Source organism: Hypanus sabinus, chromosome 6, assembly GCF_030144855.1.
Source record: "Hypanus sabinus isolate sHypSab1 chromosome 6, sHypSab1.hap1, whole genome shotgun sequence".
NCBI classification, from domain to species: domain Eukaryota; kingdom Metazoa; phylum Chordata; class Chondrichthyes; order Myliobatiformes; family Dasyatidae; genus Hypanus; species Hypanus sabinus.
This window is the reverse complement of record NC_082711.1, coordinates 66580709-66600394: the sequence shown is the minus strand read 5'-3', so window position 1 is coordinate 66600394 and position 19686 is coordinate 66580709. Positions and strand designations below refer to the sequence as shown.

The 19686-nt window shown below is 36.2% G+C and overlaps 1 protein-coding gene across 1 annotated transcript in view; it reads right to left on the bottom strand.

Annotated features, from left to right (window-relative positions):
* The window catches only part of LOC132395012 (DNA-binding protein SATB1-like), a 139143-nt gene that overhangs the window by 116423 nt on the left and 3034 nt on the right, over window positions 1-19686 (bottom strand). The window contains exons 2-5 of the mRNA XM_059971342.1: window positions 6033-6269; window positions 4364-4540; window positions 3213-3339; window positions 2717-2840 (exon numbers count right to left, since the gene is read on the bottom strand). Coding sequence (XP_059827325.1) covers window positions 2717-2840; window positions 3213-3339; window positions 4364-4540; window positions 6033-6252 — 648 coding nt within the window. The 5' untranslated portion in view covers window positions 6253-6269. The remainder of the gene's footprint in view (window positions 1-2716; window positions 2841-3212; window positions 3340-4363; window positions 4541-6032; window positions 6270-19686) is intronic.

Sequence of the window (19686 nt, the reverse complement as noted above, 5' to 3'; positions counted from 1 at the left end):
TTTTAACACAGCAGTGTCCAGATGTTTGTAAGGAGGACTTTGCATGAATGACAGGATTCAGACTGACCTTGCCACGTCCACATTTGGTGTTTATGTTGATGACGGCAGGTCTGTGGATTTTTTTTTAAAAAAGGAGCGGCTACAGTACAACTAAGTGGTCTACTACTATTTAAGAGTTAACCAAAGGATCCAGAATTACTGGAAGGTAGGGATGGCAGGATTCCTCCCATGAAGAACATCAGTGAACTTGATCAGGTTTAAAGACAATCCCGTGGCCATCATAGTGATGACTAATCTTCTGTTTTTATTCCAGATTATTGATTTGAAATTGAATTCTGTCAATTCAGGTTAAACTCAACTTTATCACCGTACATGTAAATTCTACATATTCACAAATTTGCAAGGAGGAAGAAGTATAGGCTAACCAGGTATATAGAGTTTTAAAATAATATGTTAAGAGATGAGATGAAAAAAACCCAGAAACTAGCATTCATATATTGTCACATTAAAATTTCTCTAAGTGCATCAAACATGAATTGCTTTTTATTTTTCGGAGTGCATTAGCTGTAGTCATACAGAACACCCATCCCACAAATGGCAAAGGGAATAAGTAACTAGCTAGCCTGTCTTTGTACTTTTGCTTCTTATTATGAATGAATACTCATGACTATTTGCCATCACAGAGGAGAATCCCTTATATGAATTACACTGGGCTTTACTGTGGGATTGCTAATACTGTCCTGAAATGTGAGAGGAGCTTTGATGAACCACAGCTTTAATTATGCACCACCCCTTCAATACTAGACTGGTGTGTCAGCCTTCTTATATATTCAGCGCTCAAGTTCAAAGCTTTCTGATTCCGAAGTGAGCAACATAAACAATATCTTAAACTATTTTATGATTTGTGATGTCTGGGCTCTTAGTTCCTGATGCAGAGAACCAATGAATTGGTGGCAATTGCAACACAGCCTTGACCTTTCACAGAATTTTTTCACACATTGATATGAAAAGTGATCAACCCAAAATGTGAATTACTTTTCCCCTCCACAGATGGTGTCTGATTTGCTGTGTATTTCTAACATATTCTGTTTTTCTTGCTTAAGATTTACAACATCTGTGTTTTTTTTTTGGCTTTCTGATCTTTGGATATTTGGCTCAGTAATTGAGTTATCTATACTTTACGCTTGCCACTGCAAATGTGAGATCTGCACTTCAGGAACTGGTGCTACAAGCACTCCCATCTACACAGATATAAAAGCTGCTGAAGCATAATTGATATATTAATTAAAATGATAAAAAGTAATTCCTCTTAATATATGTTAATATTGTGGCTACAGCTATTAGTTGGATATTTCAATTTAAAACTTGATGAAACATTTATAAAGTGCTTTTGTATTGAAATAATTGCTATTCCATACAATATATTTTCAGAATTTACGAACTTAAATTACAGATTTAAATCTATGTTGCCAAACCCAAAGGCAAAAGGATAGGTGGATATCAACATCGGCTTTATCAGTATATTGAGCTGAACTGCTATCGATGGCCATGTTTTCGAAGGCAAGCTCCTGACTTGAGCTGTGAGAGAAATTGTGAGGATTGAATCTAGGTTATTTCTTTACCAAAGTGGTATATTTTGTGTTTGCCTACATTTTCTCTTTAAAGTATATCAGGCATCCCATGTGTTATGGATATTTTGTGCATAAATTCTTACTTTATTTAAATATTGAAATTTCATCTTTTGCTTTAACGATGAGCTTGTAGACTGTACACAGAACAACATTGTAGAAATGGTAGTAATACGTTTTGTACATAAATAAAAATGCTAAGTTATAAAACAAATGTGCTAAACTCTTCTTTCAGTAGCAGATGTTTCTCTAGCGTAATGACTAGTCTGGAAAGGATTCTAAGCTTTATATAATGAGCATGGGTGTGAATCCAAAACTATTCAAGTCTTTTGAAATCATTTAATCTGCACAAAAAACCTTGACTTTATCTGTCACTCTTTAGAAAGAGAAGCACAGCACTGTCAGAATTTTGCTACTGTTACATCAGATGATATCTTCCTGCAGAACATGTCATTCCATTGCAATGAAAAACAATGTATCTGACATTAACTCATTGAGCAATGGAAGACTTCTACAACAATCAGTTTTAAAATGTTTTATGAAAAATAACCAGTTAAATGATGAGAACCTTGTGAAGTGTTCATTATACTCAGATTATAAATTCAAACTTACAAATATTAGTTGAGCCCCAAGATTACAGGATTGCTTTCCAGCATCCATCATTTCAGTCAAATTGTACATTGTATTGAATTTTTCAAAGATAGAACATTTCTAAGATTCTAGTTACTTTCTGCAGTAATCTAATGTCAAACTTGTTGAGATTGTTGCTTCTGTTTAGGTATCATTATTACTAATTTACAATGAACAAATCTCAGAAGATGATGGGAAAATTCCTTACAATGTACAACAAGAAAACCACAAGTTCCCAGTCATGAATATTACAGATTATTTATATACACTTGCAATTCTGACAGCTATAAATCATAGAAATACAAAACCTTTCAACATCTGAAGCGTTTTGAAAATAAGATTTATACATTGCTGATTTTGGTGTGAAAAGTTGCAGTCTTTGATAAGATTTAAATAAGTCTTCAGATTTTATTCATTACTACTCTTTCTAAACTACTTTACTAAAGCCCTTTAAATACCTGGGAGAGGGGGCATTCTTTTGCCAGTGTGCTCTGGTTCATTTCTTTCAGTAGTTCCTTCAGAGCATTTCTGACGGTTGTGTGTGTCCACTGTTCAGGTGGCAAGTCTTCCAGTTTTGGGCAACTGCATGATAGAATATATCATATAAAGGGGGGAAAAAATAGGACATTTCAGGACTGATTCCTGGTGCAACATTCCTTCAAGATAGACAGATTTCATTTGGCACATCAAGCAGATGCATCTAGAGATTGCTCTCAGTCTCCTGATTGTTCTGATTAGTTAATTACTTTATACAACACATCTGCTGTATTGATGCATGAATTATACATCAGCTGCATGTGGCGACTATTATTCCTTGTTACTTCTACCTTCTTGCTCCAATGCGTTTGGTAAAATAATTCAGGCATTTAGAGATTTGGAAGTTAAAGACAGACATGAAATAATAATGACGCCATGCAATCATCAAAGCCAAGGGACTAGCATGTTGTCACTAACCTGTGCAACTGAATTTTCAGTGTGACCACATGATACACATCCTGCAGCATGTCTGCTACTGTGGCATCCGGTGCATCTGTCACATACGAGAGAGGGACTGGATTCCACTTCCCAACCTGGATCAGGCCTATGATAGGCAACATTAGGTAGAGTGAGTAACCTCAACCGTCAATTTCTCTGTGTATGATAATACTTTTAAAAAGACAATATATTACATTTCTTAAATTATTTTGATCTGATTTAAAATTATTTAAGATTTCATCAATCATGTTTACATGTAAAAAAATTTCAAAAAAGTGCAAATTTGCGACAATGACTTATTACTCTTGCTTTACTCCCATTAACTGGCTCAAATATACTTAACAACTGTCATTACGAGAGCTGTTTTGGTGCACTGGATATAAATACATAAGAGTCAATAGAAAATTAAATCAAGCGATGAAAGCAAAATAAATTGAAATATTTTAATATCAAAACAAATAAAAATAGAATTTGCTAGTATTAAGATATAAAATATTGGAAATATGTTCAAAATCATTTATAATGTTTTTCTTCTATTTGGATTATCAAAACTTACATGAAACACAAAATAATTTTCATCTCAGCAAAAAACCAGGTGAGTTCTTCATAAAATAATAAACTCAATATTTTGTATACACATGCATTATAATAATATTCTGCATGGACAAAATAATTTGTTTGATACACGGCACAAAAAACACCAAAATAAATATTTATTGTTCCTTCTTCATGACAAGATCATAAAGGGTATTTATCTTTACCTCAAATAATTCCATTAAAATCTGGATTTTATGTAATAAATTCCATTACTTTTCTATTACTGCATCAAATTGTTAAAGAAACAATTTTGATGAAAAAAGATTCAAGATACATCTTTCATGTGTAATATGTGGTAGTTCTCATTATTTTCAAGTTTCTGAAATGAAGCATCATTTATTACTGAACTTTCTTTGGGATTTACCATTTGTATTGATGCATTTCATCTTCCGACATGTATCTAAACTGATTTTTCATCATTACACATGAAAATAATTAATATTTGAAGTGTGTTAATAATTGATATCAATATAACTGAGCAAAAAGAAATAATACATTATTCTACATCAGGGTGTGAGTGCAAAACTATGTACCTTTTGCCTGTGCTGCAGAACTATGGGAATATCCAAGAGAAAGGAGTGCCATCTCCACTAGTTGGTTAAACAGCATGTCCTTCCGTACCAGAACAAACTCTGCATGCTCTTCTTTACTTTCATACTCAATTGGACTTTCAAAGTGTTCCACCACACAGAAAACAGGGAGCATATTTCCTACAAATAATAAGACATGTCATATATATTTTTATAGTAAATAGAATGTGAAACTATAGTTTCAATATGATTTTTAGGTACCAGCTATATGTTATGGACCACTAAAAATGCATTTTAACAACACTTTGTATCAAACTAAGCAAATTTATGAATCAAAGTAGAAGGTGCTGGGAACACTCTGCAGGTCAGGCAGCATCTGGGGTAAAAAGATGCCATATTGGCAGCTTCCTCAGATGTCATCTCACCTTCTGAGTATTTCTAACATTTTCTGATTTTTTTATGATTTCTAATAATTCTTTGAAGTTTGATGCAAATGGATTACATGTAATTCATTTGAGGAATCGCATGGTCATTATATCCAAAAGCTATATGTTATAAAATAAAATTTGTTGGTCTAGTTACTTCTTTAAATTACAGAATGTTTGATAACTACAATTTTTATTAAGGAACCAATTTATATCTGTTCCAGATCATGCATTACATAAAATTATATCCTGTCTTTAAAATATTACAGCATTAATCATTACTGCACTTGAGAGTGATATGCAGGTTAGTCCAATTTTCTCTTAGAATATATAATGTCTGATAAATCTAAAATCGTTAGAATTGTTTAGGACATTGATAATATATGTTATTATTAATTCACTACATTTTTCCCCAAGCAGTCAACATCTTCCTTTTTTTAAAAGGAGGATGATCTTTAATGATCTCTTGGTGCTCTGTATTATTAACACTTGGCAGAATTTCCAGACTGACAACTTCATAACCTTCTAGCATTAAAGCAGTAAGTGATGGTCACTGATCAGTTCTAAAAATACTCAGTGTTGTATATGTGAAAAGCAGCATGAAACTTTCACATTAGCTTTATGAGTCTATGTAAACAACACATCTGCTGTAAGATGTACTCAAATATATAGGATCCTTGTCCAAAACTGTCCTGGCATACAGTCTGCAAATAACACATAAAGCCAGAGGCAGGTGAATTCTTCTACTCAGGAATTTATGGTGCTTATAGCTTTGTAGGGAACATAAGACTGATTCTGCTCCAGTTCTTGATGGTAAATGTTAATACACTGTTTGAAAACTGTAATAAATTTATCCTGGCTTCCTTTATACATATATGCATTTGGCTAACAATCAATAAATAGGGTAATCATAAGCAGAGGCCAAGGAATTTGCTGAAGTGCCTTTTTCCAATTCTAATAGATAAAGATCTAACAATACAGACTGCTGTGTCCATTCATTTCATAAATAATACATTCCTTGTTGTCTGCAAAGAGGAAAACTAAATGATTGTACCATAAATGTTATGGCAGTTTGAACAATAAATTATCCTGCCTTCAAACTACTTTATTTTCATAAATATACTGGCATGTGAAAGGACTGCATACGTTTATACTGTGCTCTGAAGGAAATTTGCTGTGCTTTACCATGGGAATCTTTAACCACCTATATTTCTATACTAGTGAAATCAGGTTGCACACACTGGTACCTTTTTTATTACCGATTTTCACCAGCTGGCCCGTGTGTTTGAGTGAGCCTCCAGTCACTTTGGCACCCATGCTACCCAGTCTGCTGCGGGTGGAGAGACTTCCATTCTGCTCCAAGCGGGGGATCTTAGCCGGGGGACCTTTAGGATCAATGAGATTGTTGTTTTTTTCTGAATTCTCCTTCACTTGCACTGTTTCACTGGGGTTTTCCATGCTCACCATCAACTCTCAGAGATAACCTACCAAGTTTAAAGAAAACCACTTCAAGATATTACTGAGGTCAGACTTGACAACAAATATAGAGGATTAATGTGGAATGTCCAGATTTTCTAACACCAACTATTTTATTTAAGAATTAAGATCTCTGAAACTTTACAGCAACAATAAGACAAAAGAAAATACCAGCCCTTCAGAAAAGGTTTCATGGATGTCAAAATGCATTATCTGAATCTGAAGCTGCTAAAGTGAAAATTTTGTCATCTTAAAGTTAAATGCATCCTCAAATCACAGAACATTCCATAATACCAGAATTCACTTTCCAAATGTTGGTGCCAATGCACAGACTTCAGGCCAGTGTACATCACAAAATGAATGGTCACATCTGAAAGGTGTTCCAATTTTTACTTGGTACCGGCTATTTAAAATTATAACTGAAAGATAAAATACCTATTGCAACATAACATAACATTAGGATTTCTACTACTCTTATCTTTCATGAACTACAGCAAATTCCACTTTTCATTGACCACTGTGACATAGGATTATTTCTTGAGGAAGACATTCTCACCCCAGCATCGCATTGCTAACCAGCAGCCCAGTGCCTTTCAGGCAAATACTGCACTATCTCATCTTCAGCATACTTCACAACTTTTTCTGCGCTACCAATTCCGTGTGTTTTACAAATTCCACTCCAGGATTTCACGTTTACATTTATTTAGAAAAAAAAGACAAAGAAACAAACTAACCAAAGCTGCCTGGGTACACACACACACACATACACACAAAATGCTAAACGCTATCGGGTGGCATTTAAAAAAAACTACAAGAAATACATTTTTGATCGCAAGTAACTCACCCACTCCTATGCGCAGAGCTAAAAGCCAAACTTCCAAGGCATAAGAAAAATAGCAACTCTTCGCTTCGGACTCTTCATGAAAACTAACAGCCGGACGGGTTGGTTTCTGGATAGTATTTAGCTCCCAAATATTCACTCTTTGACTCTCTCTGTCTTTGAATGAGATGTTTTAAAGGAGAGAAAAAAATCTTCGCTCTTGGGGTGTTGAAGGACAGGGGGAAAGTGTCTGATTGGGCGGGGGAGACAGATAATCTTAAGGTTATATAAAAAAAAGGACAACTTGGGACGTGGGAGTGATGTATATGGTTTTCAGCACCAAAAAGTCAGTGACTTTTTGTTGTTGCTACTGTTAGAAAGTCCAGTCCAGGCTGTGGGGTTTGGTGGCGGTAGCTGGCTGGCGACTGTCTCTGCCTGGGCTTTTTTCTCTCTCTCTCTCCTCCTCAGTCAGGACGGAGCCAAGCGGCTTCACATTAAATTATTAGTTGCTTTGAGACTCATCACTCCCCTCCTCTCCCCTTCGCTTTTCTCCTCTCAGTGGTGAGAAAATAACCCTTCCAAACATCCCGCTCTCAGGCACCGACACTCCAACCGCCCTCCGGACTGCTTTTCGATTGCATCACTCCTTGTAACTGTCAGAGTAATTTGTTGAAGAAAATAATAATAAAAACAAGGGAGGGGGTGGGAGAGAGAAAGCGAGAGAGAGAGAGAGAGAGAGGACAATTTCCGGCAGGCGCGCAAGAATTTTTAATCAGCTTGATTACTGTAAGACGGCTCTGCATTTATTACAGATAATAATACCACATGATCAAATAATTATAGCACTGGCTCAGCCTCAGGGCTGGAAAAGAGGAGGGGGGGGGCGAGTCAACAACAAACAGGAGGAGCTTTTTAACTCGTCACCGCATGCTATCGGCACTGTTGGTGTGTGTCTGTTAGTAAGAGGCGGGTGGAGGGCTGGTGGGACCAGGAGACAGTCTTGACCGGAGCAGCAACAACATCGAACAGTCAAATGCCAACCGGACTGGAAATTATTTCATGCATCAAGACATGATAGGGTTTGTTCCGCGGGAGGCGGCCAGATGGATGCTTTACACACACACACACATACACACACACTTGCACCTGCACACGGACACAGATCTAAACATACGCGCAGTGAACGGTAATCTGCATGAAGATGCTAGATATGCATACATAAAAAGGTATACACGTGTTTATCTTTGCGTTCACTTATTATAATGTGTGTGCAGGTGTGTGAGATTAAAATGTACATTTTTAAAAGTCACGTTTGCAGCATTTTTTCGGGCTGTTCTAACTGTTTGCATGTACTCGGGTACAATTCCCCTGTTACTCTTTTTCTTTAACTGACAAGACATGATGGTTTGGACCATAAGACTTATCTCCACGGCTGTTATCTTTCATCCGCTGACTAATGTGTTTGCTCTGGACAGTCTTGCCCATTTTTTCCTCCCATCCTATGAAGGAATACTTTGCGACCTTTCACTAATGCATGGCAAAATTCACCCAGCCAGGCAGACATATTTAAGTTGAAGCTGATATTTAAACTTGCAACCATTTGACTTGCACCCTGTAATTACATTTTAAGCTCTTTTTTTTCGTACTGAGTATATTTACCCATGTCAGATAAATACCCTATAAATGAGAGGTGGAATCAACTTCTGTGAAAACAACTTTTATTGCATAAAGTACTGACCTATGGAAAAATCTCACCGAAATATTAACTACAATTAAAATGCATAGGAGTTAATAAAACTTTAGTTATGACTAAGGACCTACCAACAGTCAGCATTAGTCAACTATGTTAATATTCTATGTTGAATTATGAAGCATAATTTATTTTCCAAGATTTTTTAAATCATCTACAATTTACTGGTTTAAACACTGGTAAACAGATGAACAGAACAGAAAGGGATCATATGTTGCAGCAGGGTGATCATGAATGCTTGTTTAAGTTATATGTATACTGTAATAAATTTCATCATTCATACTGAAGGGAGCAGTGTTGTCAAACAAGAACCTCCTCTAATATGCCCCATTGCCTTAAAACAAGACAGAAAATGGTGCTAATACTCAGTGGGTCAGGGCTCACCACAGTGCGAGACTGGCTTAATGAATTTTTCCTTATTTTCTATTTTTGTCATGGTATTACATAGATATGTCTAATTAGTCACTGTAAGGTAAACTTTTCAATGACATTAAAGTTAATCAATCAAAATTGTTAATTCTGTCCACAGGTGCTGCTTGACTAGCTGAGTATTTCCAGTGTTTTCTGTTTCATTCCTGATTTTTATTACCTGTAGTATTTGGGTTTTTGTTTTCCAGTACTTTGAGGGTTTCAGAAAAAAATACTCACAAATAAATGTTTTAATGGATAAATAAATGGCATTTACATGGTAGCTTTCCAAAATTAGGACAGACTCGAAATATTCATCAGGACAGTCACCAACTGTGGTGTGAACTTATCCATTAACATTTTAAATTTAGATTTCATCTAGCATATTTGCTCTCTGAGCAGATGGTGATTGGCCAGTTGAGCAGTTTTTGTATATGTTTCAAGGTTTCCAGTCTCACAGAGTTTTGCATTTATTTTAGAGCTTTGTTTTAAATGAATAACAAAATTAATTGAAATTACTTGGAATTTGATTTTATTTATATACCTGAATTGCATAAAAACAAATTTAGAGTCATTGAGGAATGCAATGGAGATACAGGCTCTTTGGCCCTATGAATCCATCCCAATTTTCTTCATTCAGCCAAGATACCTTTAAGCCCTACCCCGTATATGTACCTATTCATGTGCTTTTTAAATGATAGTATTGTACTTGTCTCGACCACTTTCTGAAGGGGTTCCCAACCTGGGGTTCCTGGACCCTTTGCTTAATAGATTTGGTTCATGGCTTAATAAATGTTGGGAACCCCTGCTAGAAACTCATTCCATATACTCAGCATCCTCTGGGTGAAAAAGTTGTCTTAAGCTCCTTTTTAAATCTTTTCACAAAATTTATTTCTCTTAGTTTTGGGCCCCCCTATCCAGGGAAGAGATTGCCTTATTTAAACCCCTCATTGTTTCTGAAGACCTGGTCTGGCCATCCTCTCCCTATAACCCAGTCCCTTGGGTCCTGGCAACGTCTTTGTAAATCTTCCCTGAATTTTTTTTTCCCTAGTTTTATCTTGTCTTTCCCATAACAGGGTTACCAAGAGCAGAAATTCTTAATATTGTTTCAGGTGGTTTTACGATCAAGAAGACCTTAGGATGAAAGCTTTTTGGTAACAGCTCTTCCTTTATTCTATATCAACATCTTCAAAAAAATTGATTTCTGTATGTTTGGAAATAATGATATGTGGATGGCTGCTGTCAGTTCTAAAAACAGATGTGAGAGTATACTGTATACCATCAAGTTGCAACTTTCCCTCTGTTGTTCTCATCTGCTGTGTAATTTTGTTATTTTACATTAATGTCTGTTTGTAAATTTAGGTAACTTTTTTTACACCATGGAATACTTGCCAGGGTGCAGAATTACCCATGAGGTACATATGAAAGCATTCACAATACAGGGAAATATTCCAGAAGTGGAACTGTGAACAATGAAATCATGAATAAACTGTGTAAATGAGAGCCACACAAGGAATAAGTTGACACATACTTAATATTCAATTTGCAACTTATTAAGACCATTAATGAGCATTATGTACTGACATTTTTAAAAATGTCAATGATTTATTTCAGCTTTAAAATATGGTGTTTGCACATTTAGCTATCAAACAAAAGTGAAATAAAATATCAAAGAAAACACTCAGTGGCTATGGGATTTCATGAGGCAAGTAACCCTTGTGTTAGGTTAATTGATGATCTTTAATCCCTTGGGGGCTACTTACGGGACATAAATTAGGATGTGTTTAATTACAAACCAGGAGTTAAATGTGGGAAAAATTGGCACTCTCTGACCAACTTAATCTATATGGGGAAGAAACAGAGAGGGAGTCATTACACCTGACAGACAGAAAACTAGGTATTTACAAAGAGACAAAACACCATTTAGTGGAGACAGGAAATAATTACACATAAACATGACATGCCTCGGGCCTGATATAACATACAATCCAACTTGCAGAATGGGCTTCAGCCAAATGGATTTTTTAACCCCTAACATTCTGGAAAGTCTCATTACAACTCATTGCAGCCAAAATATCTAGAAACCTTCGACTGGATACCTACATCATGCATTTAGTTTTTAAAAATCACACATAAGCCTCATGAATAAATTTAAATATTTTTCAAGATCCAAGATTGTTCAATGTCATTTCCAGTATGCAAGTGTAAAGGGGAATCAACAGTGTTACTCCGAAGCCAATGCAGCACAAAATAAATAATAAGGTAAAGAACAGAATTAAAAATACATATAAATATATTTTCTCCAGCTAAATTCACAACTTGCTTTAAAAACATATATTTACCAAAATCCAGGAACAACAAATATTTGCAAGTCAATATACATAAAAGAGAAAAAGCATTGATTTCACATGAAATAATTACTGATATTGTTGTTGATGGAATTCACGGTGATGGTATCATTTACTACTGGTATTAGAAAAGGTACAGCAAAGATAAAGTTCAGGCTTGCATTGATGATCTACAATATCACAGGTCCTGAAAAGACACCCTATGATTTCAGATATTTAGAGGAATTGTGAAAACTATGAGAAATAGTTGTTCTTATCCTTGGTCTCAGCAGGATAGCTTAGCAGGCTCACTGGGCTCAATTCAGCTCCTATGAATTATAATAATGGAGCTGAAATTGGGATGGGGTAAGAGTATTGAATTAAGGGCAATACTGTGACCGCATTACTCACTATCATTGGTGGACTGTTGAGGAAGCAGTCAGGAGTTAAAGGAGAAGTGGGACCTCGATACGGTGCAATAGCTGAACTGGAAAAAAACACTGCTAGGGTAGGATAATTTGAACCAGTTGACCCTGGTGAAGATATCAGAATAAGAGTGCAAATATTGATGGAAATGCAGAGATGGCTAGCATCTTCTCAGATTAGCGGAAATTCTAGGGAAGTTGAGACTGGGAGGCTGTCAGCTGATTATTGAAGAAGTTGAGCTTTTGAGATGATGGGAGTATAGACCTGGATCTCTGAAGAAAATAAAGACAATTCTCTCATCTTAGAATAAAGGGGCTTGTTGAAAAAGATGCGAAAAGTAAGTATCAAAGAATTTAGGTATTAAATTTAGGCAGACAAGCTCAAATGTAATTAGCCATCCCTAATTACCGTTACGATGGATGCAGTGAGCTAAGTTCTTCAATCACTCAATGCATTCAGGGTTCTTCTGGAATGCCACAGCAATTAAATGCGGATGCTGGAAATTCGAAAACAAATCAGAAAATGCTGGAAGGATTCAGCATGTCAGACAACATCGAGAGACAAAGGTAATGTTTCAATCTGCTGCCTAACATGTGTATGTTATTTTCTGTTTCCACTCTTAAAGTACTGTTGTGTTGGGACAGAGTTGTGGATGAATTGGAAAACCACTTGTAGAGGTGGTGCTGCCATGCATTTCCTGCCCTCGAGATAGAGCTTTGAAAGATGCCGTTGAAGATAACTTGGCATGTTATTGCAGTACATTTTGCAGTAGGATTTATGCAGCCTAGTTTTCCTACATCGTGTTGAGCTTCTTGGCTGTTGTTGGATGTGCCTATCAAGGGCAGATGATTTCAACACTATTTAAATAGTTATTAAATTATTGCTTAAAATAGGTGGCATTAATTGTTCAATCTTAAACATTTAAATAGAATATTATTTTGTTACTTTAGTCCACTTTTTCCTGAAAGAGAGTGGTTTTGTTGTAACTGTAGAGTATAGCTACGTTCATTGTTGCTCTCAGAAGAAAAGCACAGGAAGTACTTCTTACAGGTGTCAATAAATTGAGGTAACCAATGGTGTGTACCCTGGCTTATTTTCACCTCTTTAAAATGAGCTCTCTGTCAGTTAGAGCTGTTTGCCTTTCAATCCTGTTTGAGCAGTCAAATTCAAGAAGGACTTTGTGAAATCCAGACTATTCTTTGGACATTCAGACTGCCTATATGGAATAGTCTCAGAAGGAAAACTATTAACACTTGTAAGCACATAACATACATAAATTTGACATGAAGCTCCTTTGATAACCATACCCTGATATTTTAAGAGACCGAGCATTTTTCCCCTGATCTATAGCTCATTTTCATGTCAAGTAAAATTAATATTTTTCAGCACACACACTTGATATGCCAAAGATACTATACATATTTTGTAGACTCTAACTTACTTGCATTCATTTTACTGAAGACAATTTTAAACTAAAATAATTCTTTTAATGATGTAGATAAGTCAATTCATTCTTTAATTATTCAAATAAACTGGAAAACATATAGCTCTCATATACAGTACATACTATGTAATTCGCACAAACTTTAACAATAATATGTTTCAAAGCTAGTCTTAATGTGCAGTCTGTACAAAATAAAATTAGTAAACCAAGGTGAAGTGTTTTACTTCTTAAAAAAATCTTTTGATTGCTCCAGCAAGGATTTCTATTCCTGCTGCACTTGTCACAAATTATATGTAGTGATTAAACAGCAAACCCCAAACGAAATGAACATTCAGTCTTCCTTGTTCTTAAAATTAATCATCAGCTCTTTACACAAATCCTAGATAATATGAATAAACAAGGCAATTTGGGCCACCTCAATATATCCATGCAGAAACAGCCAGCATTGCAGATTTTGTTGAAATTTTTCCAGGTTTTTGTTTCCATACGCAGTTTTACAAGTCTATATAGCTGGCTAAAAGACTCCATTGAATTTGTCAACATTTGATCCTACTCTCTCACGCTTCTCTTCTATGTGGACTGTAACAGACTATTCAAGGAAAAGTCTATCTTAAGTATTAGTAAGTAGATGTTAGTGATCATTACTAAAGTCATATGAATTTAATGGATTTCACTTTCAAATGAGTCACTTTTATTTCTAGAAATATTAAAAATTATTCATATTTGTAATCCTGGTCAATTATTGCAGTTTAATGCAGGGGAAATGGTTTAACAAAAATATTGTTTATGGGGTTGTTGGGGAGGAGGAAAGCTTTAGATTGCATAAAGATACATAGCATCTTTTTACTTGGGCAGAAAGTGGGAGGTGGAATTTAAAGCAGAAAATCATGAGGCCTTGCATTTGGGCAGGTGCAGCTTTTCAGAGGGATAATTAAAATGGATGGAAATTGATAAATATGGAGAAACAGAAACATTGGAGTGTATGTTCACAGATTACTATGTGTAGTAGGATGGATATACAGTACTGTGCAGAAGTCTTAGGCACATATAAATAGGGTGCATAAGACTTCGCTCAGGACTGTATTAACTTTATGTATTGCACTGTAATGCTGCTGCTGCAAAAAGCAAATGAGATATGTGAGTGACAATAAACCTGATTCTGATACGGGTCTCTATTGTGGACTGAGAGTGGGAAGGGGGAAGGGAGAGGTTAAAGAGCAGACATTCTGTATAATCAATAAACCAATTATTTGAAATCAAATAAACTTGCCTAGTGTCACAGGGCTGGGTGTGTCTGTACCCCCACTACCCCACATTCCTGGCACACCACCTCTGCCACCTGTCCTACACAGTCCTGCGGTACTCCACACTCAACATTCGCAACATCCTTTGTTGACTAACTTGCTTTCTGCTCCATGTTGACAAATACAGTACTCTGCAAAAGTCTTAGGTATCCTAGCTACAAATATGTGTGTGTGTTCCTAAGACATTTGGTCAAGGCACAAAGGATACATAAGAACTTAAGATACTTTTAGCCAAAACAAAGAATAAAAGACCAAGTACATTATGCTAGAATAATGCAATATTTCAAGGCTTAGAATTGTTATATATAATCATGTTATATGTAAGAGGTAATTACAATGGAGAGGGTGCAGAAGAGATTTATCAGGACTACAAAAGAATGGTTAGGTGGAGTTATTTTCTTTGAACAGCAGAGGCAAATTGGATATATAACTAATTATATGAAACTATGACACCCCTAGACAGAGATAAGAAAGGACCTTATTTCCTTAGCTCAGAGAGGTTAAAAAGGCATAAATTTAATGTAATTGATAGAAAATCACAGGGGAGGTGAAATTTCTTGTTAATAAGAGGATAATTGTGGTCTGGAACTTAAAGAATTGTAGAGGCAAAAAAATATATACCTGATGAATACTCAAAGAGTAATGATATATGGGGCTTCAAATCAGTTGCTGGAAGGGGAAATTAGATTGGTGAGATTGTTTCAACATGCATGGACACATTAAGCTGAATGGACTGCTGTGTGGTAAAAAATATGAATCAAGCGCAAAGGTAATAAATGACTGGAGATTAGGTGAATTTCATACTTTGTTCATATCAACGTGGCGGAAAGAATTGTGTGGTGTTAGCTGAGGCATTCTGGAGAACAGAACATCCTCACAAATTAGCGTCTATATGAAGATCAGTAATAGGTGGCCAGAAGGAAAATTAAAACATAGTCTATACTATCCACCAAAATCAAGCAGAGAAGCATCTCTCCATTGCAAATGTAAAAATCAGAAATAAAACAAGTGTGTGAGATAGTCAACAGATCAGATAGCATTTATGGCAGGAGAAACAGCAATGATTCTTCATATTAATAACATTCTATTGCCCTTTCTGTATCTGCTGATTACACTATTTTTTGTTTTTATTTCCTATTGAACTAAAGTATGATTCTTCTGTTTTCCATCCTTGAGAGCAACTATACCCATCTTTGTCTTTAAATAGCATCACCATTGCTGAGTTATACAACATCAAAGTTCTGAGGTTTACTTTGACCAGAAACTCAGCCACATAAATATCATGCCTACAAAAACCAGGTCAGCACCTGAGTGACCTGTCGCAAATGACTTGCATCATGATATCCCTAAGTCATTCTATCACATTTATAGAAGACTCTCCACTTTCCTAAGCGTATGTAGCAGCAAAAACTCTTAAAAACGCTCAATGCCATCCAAAGCAGGCTGCTTTATTGGCATCCCATCAACCACCCTCCACTACTGGTGCACAGCGACTGCAATCTGTACCATATATCAAATACATTGCAGTTATTCACTGACAGCACTTCCCAAATCCGTGAACTCCCCCATCAGAAAGAAAAGGTCAACAGGTGCTTGGAAATGCCACCACCTGCTCGTTCCCCTCCAAGTCGCACACAATCCTGACTGGAAAATATATTCTCGATCCTTTATCGTTGCTGTGTCTAGATCCTGGAACTTTCTAACAAACAACATTTTGGGAGCACATTCACCAGAAGGACTGCAGCAGATTATGAAGGCAGCTCATCTGAAAAGTAATGTCCAATGGCTGAGAAATGGATTTAAAAAAATGCTCTTTCATATTTATAACATATTTTCATTGACCTTTCAATTGCAGAATATGGAAACGTTATGAAACGGAATATCCCTTTGGCTTTATTCTGCCTGTGAGACTTGAGCCACTTTCCAACACTCAGTCCATGGCCTCACAGAGCACTGCATTTCAATTGTTTATCATGGTCGAGTTTAAATCATTCAAACCATGGAAGTGGACTTTATAGCAGCCCTCATCTGACCTTTGGCAATCTTTTCAGCCTCTGATTACTCAAGCACTCCCTCATAGTTAAGGGAATATTACTTTTCCTCTCAAAAACCAATACAACTCAAGTAATCTCTACTAAATCTTCCCTTTGCCTTTTGAATCAAAATCTTCAAGTTTACAGAGAGCATATTAAAATACTGCACCATACACTCTTTAATTTCTGGTTACTATTTTCAACAATACCTTGGTTTGTTTCCACATAGAAGCTGATTTAGCATGGTTTAGCATGGTGTGCAGATCGGTTATTTGTTGTGATAACATCTCTGGGTCTCTCGGATATGGCAGTAAAGACCACAAACACATACCCAGTTCCTTAGCATTCCAACCATATTGTGGGTTGTGAAATGTATGTTATGTATGCAACAGTCCTAAATCTTTATGCATTAAAGTCCTGATTATCCATTGGGAATCTGGCGTCAATATTCAAAGGCTCAAATCACAAACCTCTTTAGATTCTAGGTGTCAATATGCTTAAATGCTCACTTTTAGCCTGTCTATACTTCTTCATTTTAAATTAAAGGCCATATTTGAAAATCAGACAGCTGATAATAATTGGTCATAACCTGGGTGCTACATCAACATGGATGAACTGAGAGTGATGGATGCTGTAAAAAAAAATTAGGAATAATTTTACTTTAATTTATTGTAAATAGAAATTTAAATCCTTGTTATAGATGGCATAACTGATGTAGTTAACATAAAATTAAGCCCATTACCTGGTATCTGAATAAATTCTACTTACAAAAAAATTATGTTGAGTTTTGAGGTACTGTTGAGTTTAAACCTGCTTGCAATTTGACAACGGAACCTCACAAATGCCTTCATTTTTTAAAAATTCTTTGATAGAGGTTTAAAACACTTCCACTTCCTACAGAAGTCATGTACTCTATGCCCTTTCTGTTTTGCGTCACCTCACTATTTGATGACACTTGTTTTCCATTTTCTTATACAACCATGCCACGTACTATTGTAGAGCCCTGGTCCAAGTACTGGAGGCCCAGAGGTGGCCTGTACTGGGGTTGGAGTCCTGCCTGGGTATGTGAATGGGTAGATGGGTGGGTGGGAGGGCTAGAAAGGGACCTTTGCTGTCATTATTTTGTTTTGCTGTTGTTCTGCTCAGTATTGTGGGGATGCTGTGTTGCTGCTGGAAGGTGTGGTGGCATTTGTGGGCATTCCCAGTACTTTTAGGAGTGTTACTTGTTAATGCAAATGATGTGGTTCACTGTATGTTTCAATGCATATGTACATCTGAATATACTGACCAATCTGGGTGAAGAAGTTACCCTTCAGGTTCCAATTAAACTTATTTGTATATCCTTTTCCAATACCACATCCATTCCTTCCTGTCAATTGCCTGTGCCTAATCCAAGAGCATGTTTCTTTCTCATAGTTACGTCTCCTTTATCAGATGAAAAGCAATTGAATTTTTCTGTCCTTTCTCCTGTAGCACATTACTCCTGCCAAACTACTCCTCCCTGACCCTTCCAGATCCTGTTTTTGACTTTTTCTAAGATTACCCCATCTCAGACACTAAATTTTGATTTTACCGTGTTAGACTTGCTTTCCAGCATTCTGAATCCAAATACAACTAAGTCTTATTTATTTTTATTAATTTCAGTCATTCTTACTTGCCCCCACTCTCCATTTACTTTATTTTATCCTTTTAAGATTTCACTTCTTGTTTTCAGTTCAAATAATTTCATATATCTAACCTGTCATTTCTTCTTTGGGGATGCTAAAAGACCTGTTGAGTGTTATTCTGTCTTTTTTGTTTTAGCAGATTCAAAATTAAGTTATTGGTGCATTGGGAAAAGCTGAACATGGTGCCTGGATTATAGCACATCCATTAGTTGTATTTTAAAGACAAAGTCTAACTGTTCCAATCCCATTCTGAGGATTGCTTCGAAAGTTTGGGCGGGAGGGTCAGCTATCCTTTTATTTATTTACTTATTGAGATACCGCGTGGAATAGGCTCCTGCATTGCTTTGTGGCTTGCCGCCCAGCAACGCCTGACTAATACTAGGACAACTTACAATGACCAGTTAACCTACTAAGAGGTACTGTACATCTTTGAATTGTGGGAGAAAGCCGGAGCATCTGGAGAAGACCCATGCATTACGTGGGGAGGATGTACAGACTCCTCACAGATGACGTTGGAATTGAATTCTGAACTCCAGTGCCACCGAGCTGTAATAGTGTTGCACTGCTACACAACCGTTTACCCAAAATGTTACCCATTCTCTGGTGGAAATACAGATTTTTTCATACTTTGTCCATTTCCTTTAGTCTATTACGTTTACTGTTTATTGTCACACTGTTTTTTTTTCATTTTCCTTGTTTTCCCACATTTAGAGTCTTTCTTTACCATCCAATCTATCTTAAGGGCTCATTTTAGTTATTTTTCTCATGTCAGTGGCAAATCAGGCTTTAGAACACTCAACACCACAGTCAGCCACTGCGAGGAACAAAATCTGTGTTCATCCATCACCAGAACAGAATCACTTCACTGTCGCTTTGTCCACATTTTAATTTAATAAATAGAGATTGAAACAGCCTTGAATTATAATTGAATTCCTGGTTCAATACCTCTGTAGGTTGGTACCTGTAAATATACAGGTGTATTAACATACAGATTTGGATGAAGCATGGGCTACTTGAAGTTTCTTAAACATGACTATCTGCATTCCATCAAATTGTCCTTTGACTGGTGTTGCTGTAATAGTGCTCTGGTATTCTTACCTAAAAGAAATATATAGGACTAGCCACCAAAAGAGAACAATGAGGAGGGACTAAGTAAAGTAGGCCTGTATATTCTGGAGTTTAGAAGAATGAGAGGAGTTCACATTGAAACTTACAACATTCATGCAAGACTTTACAGGACAGATGC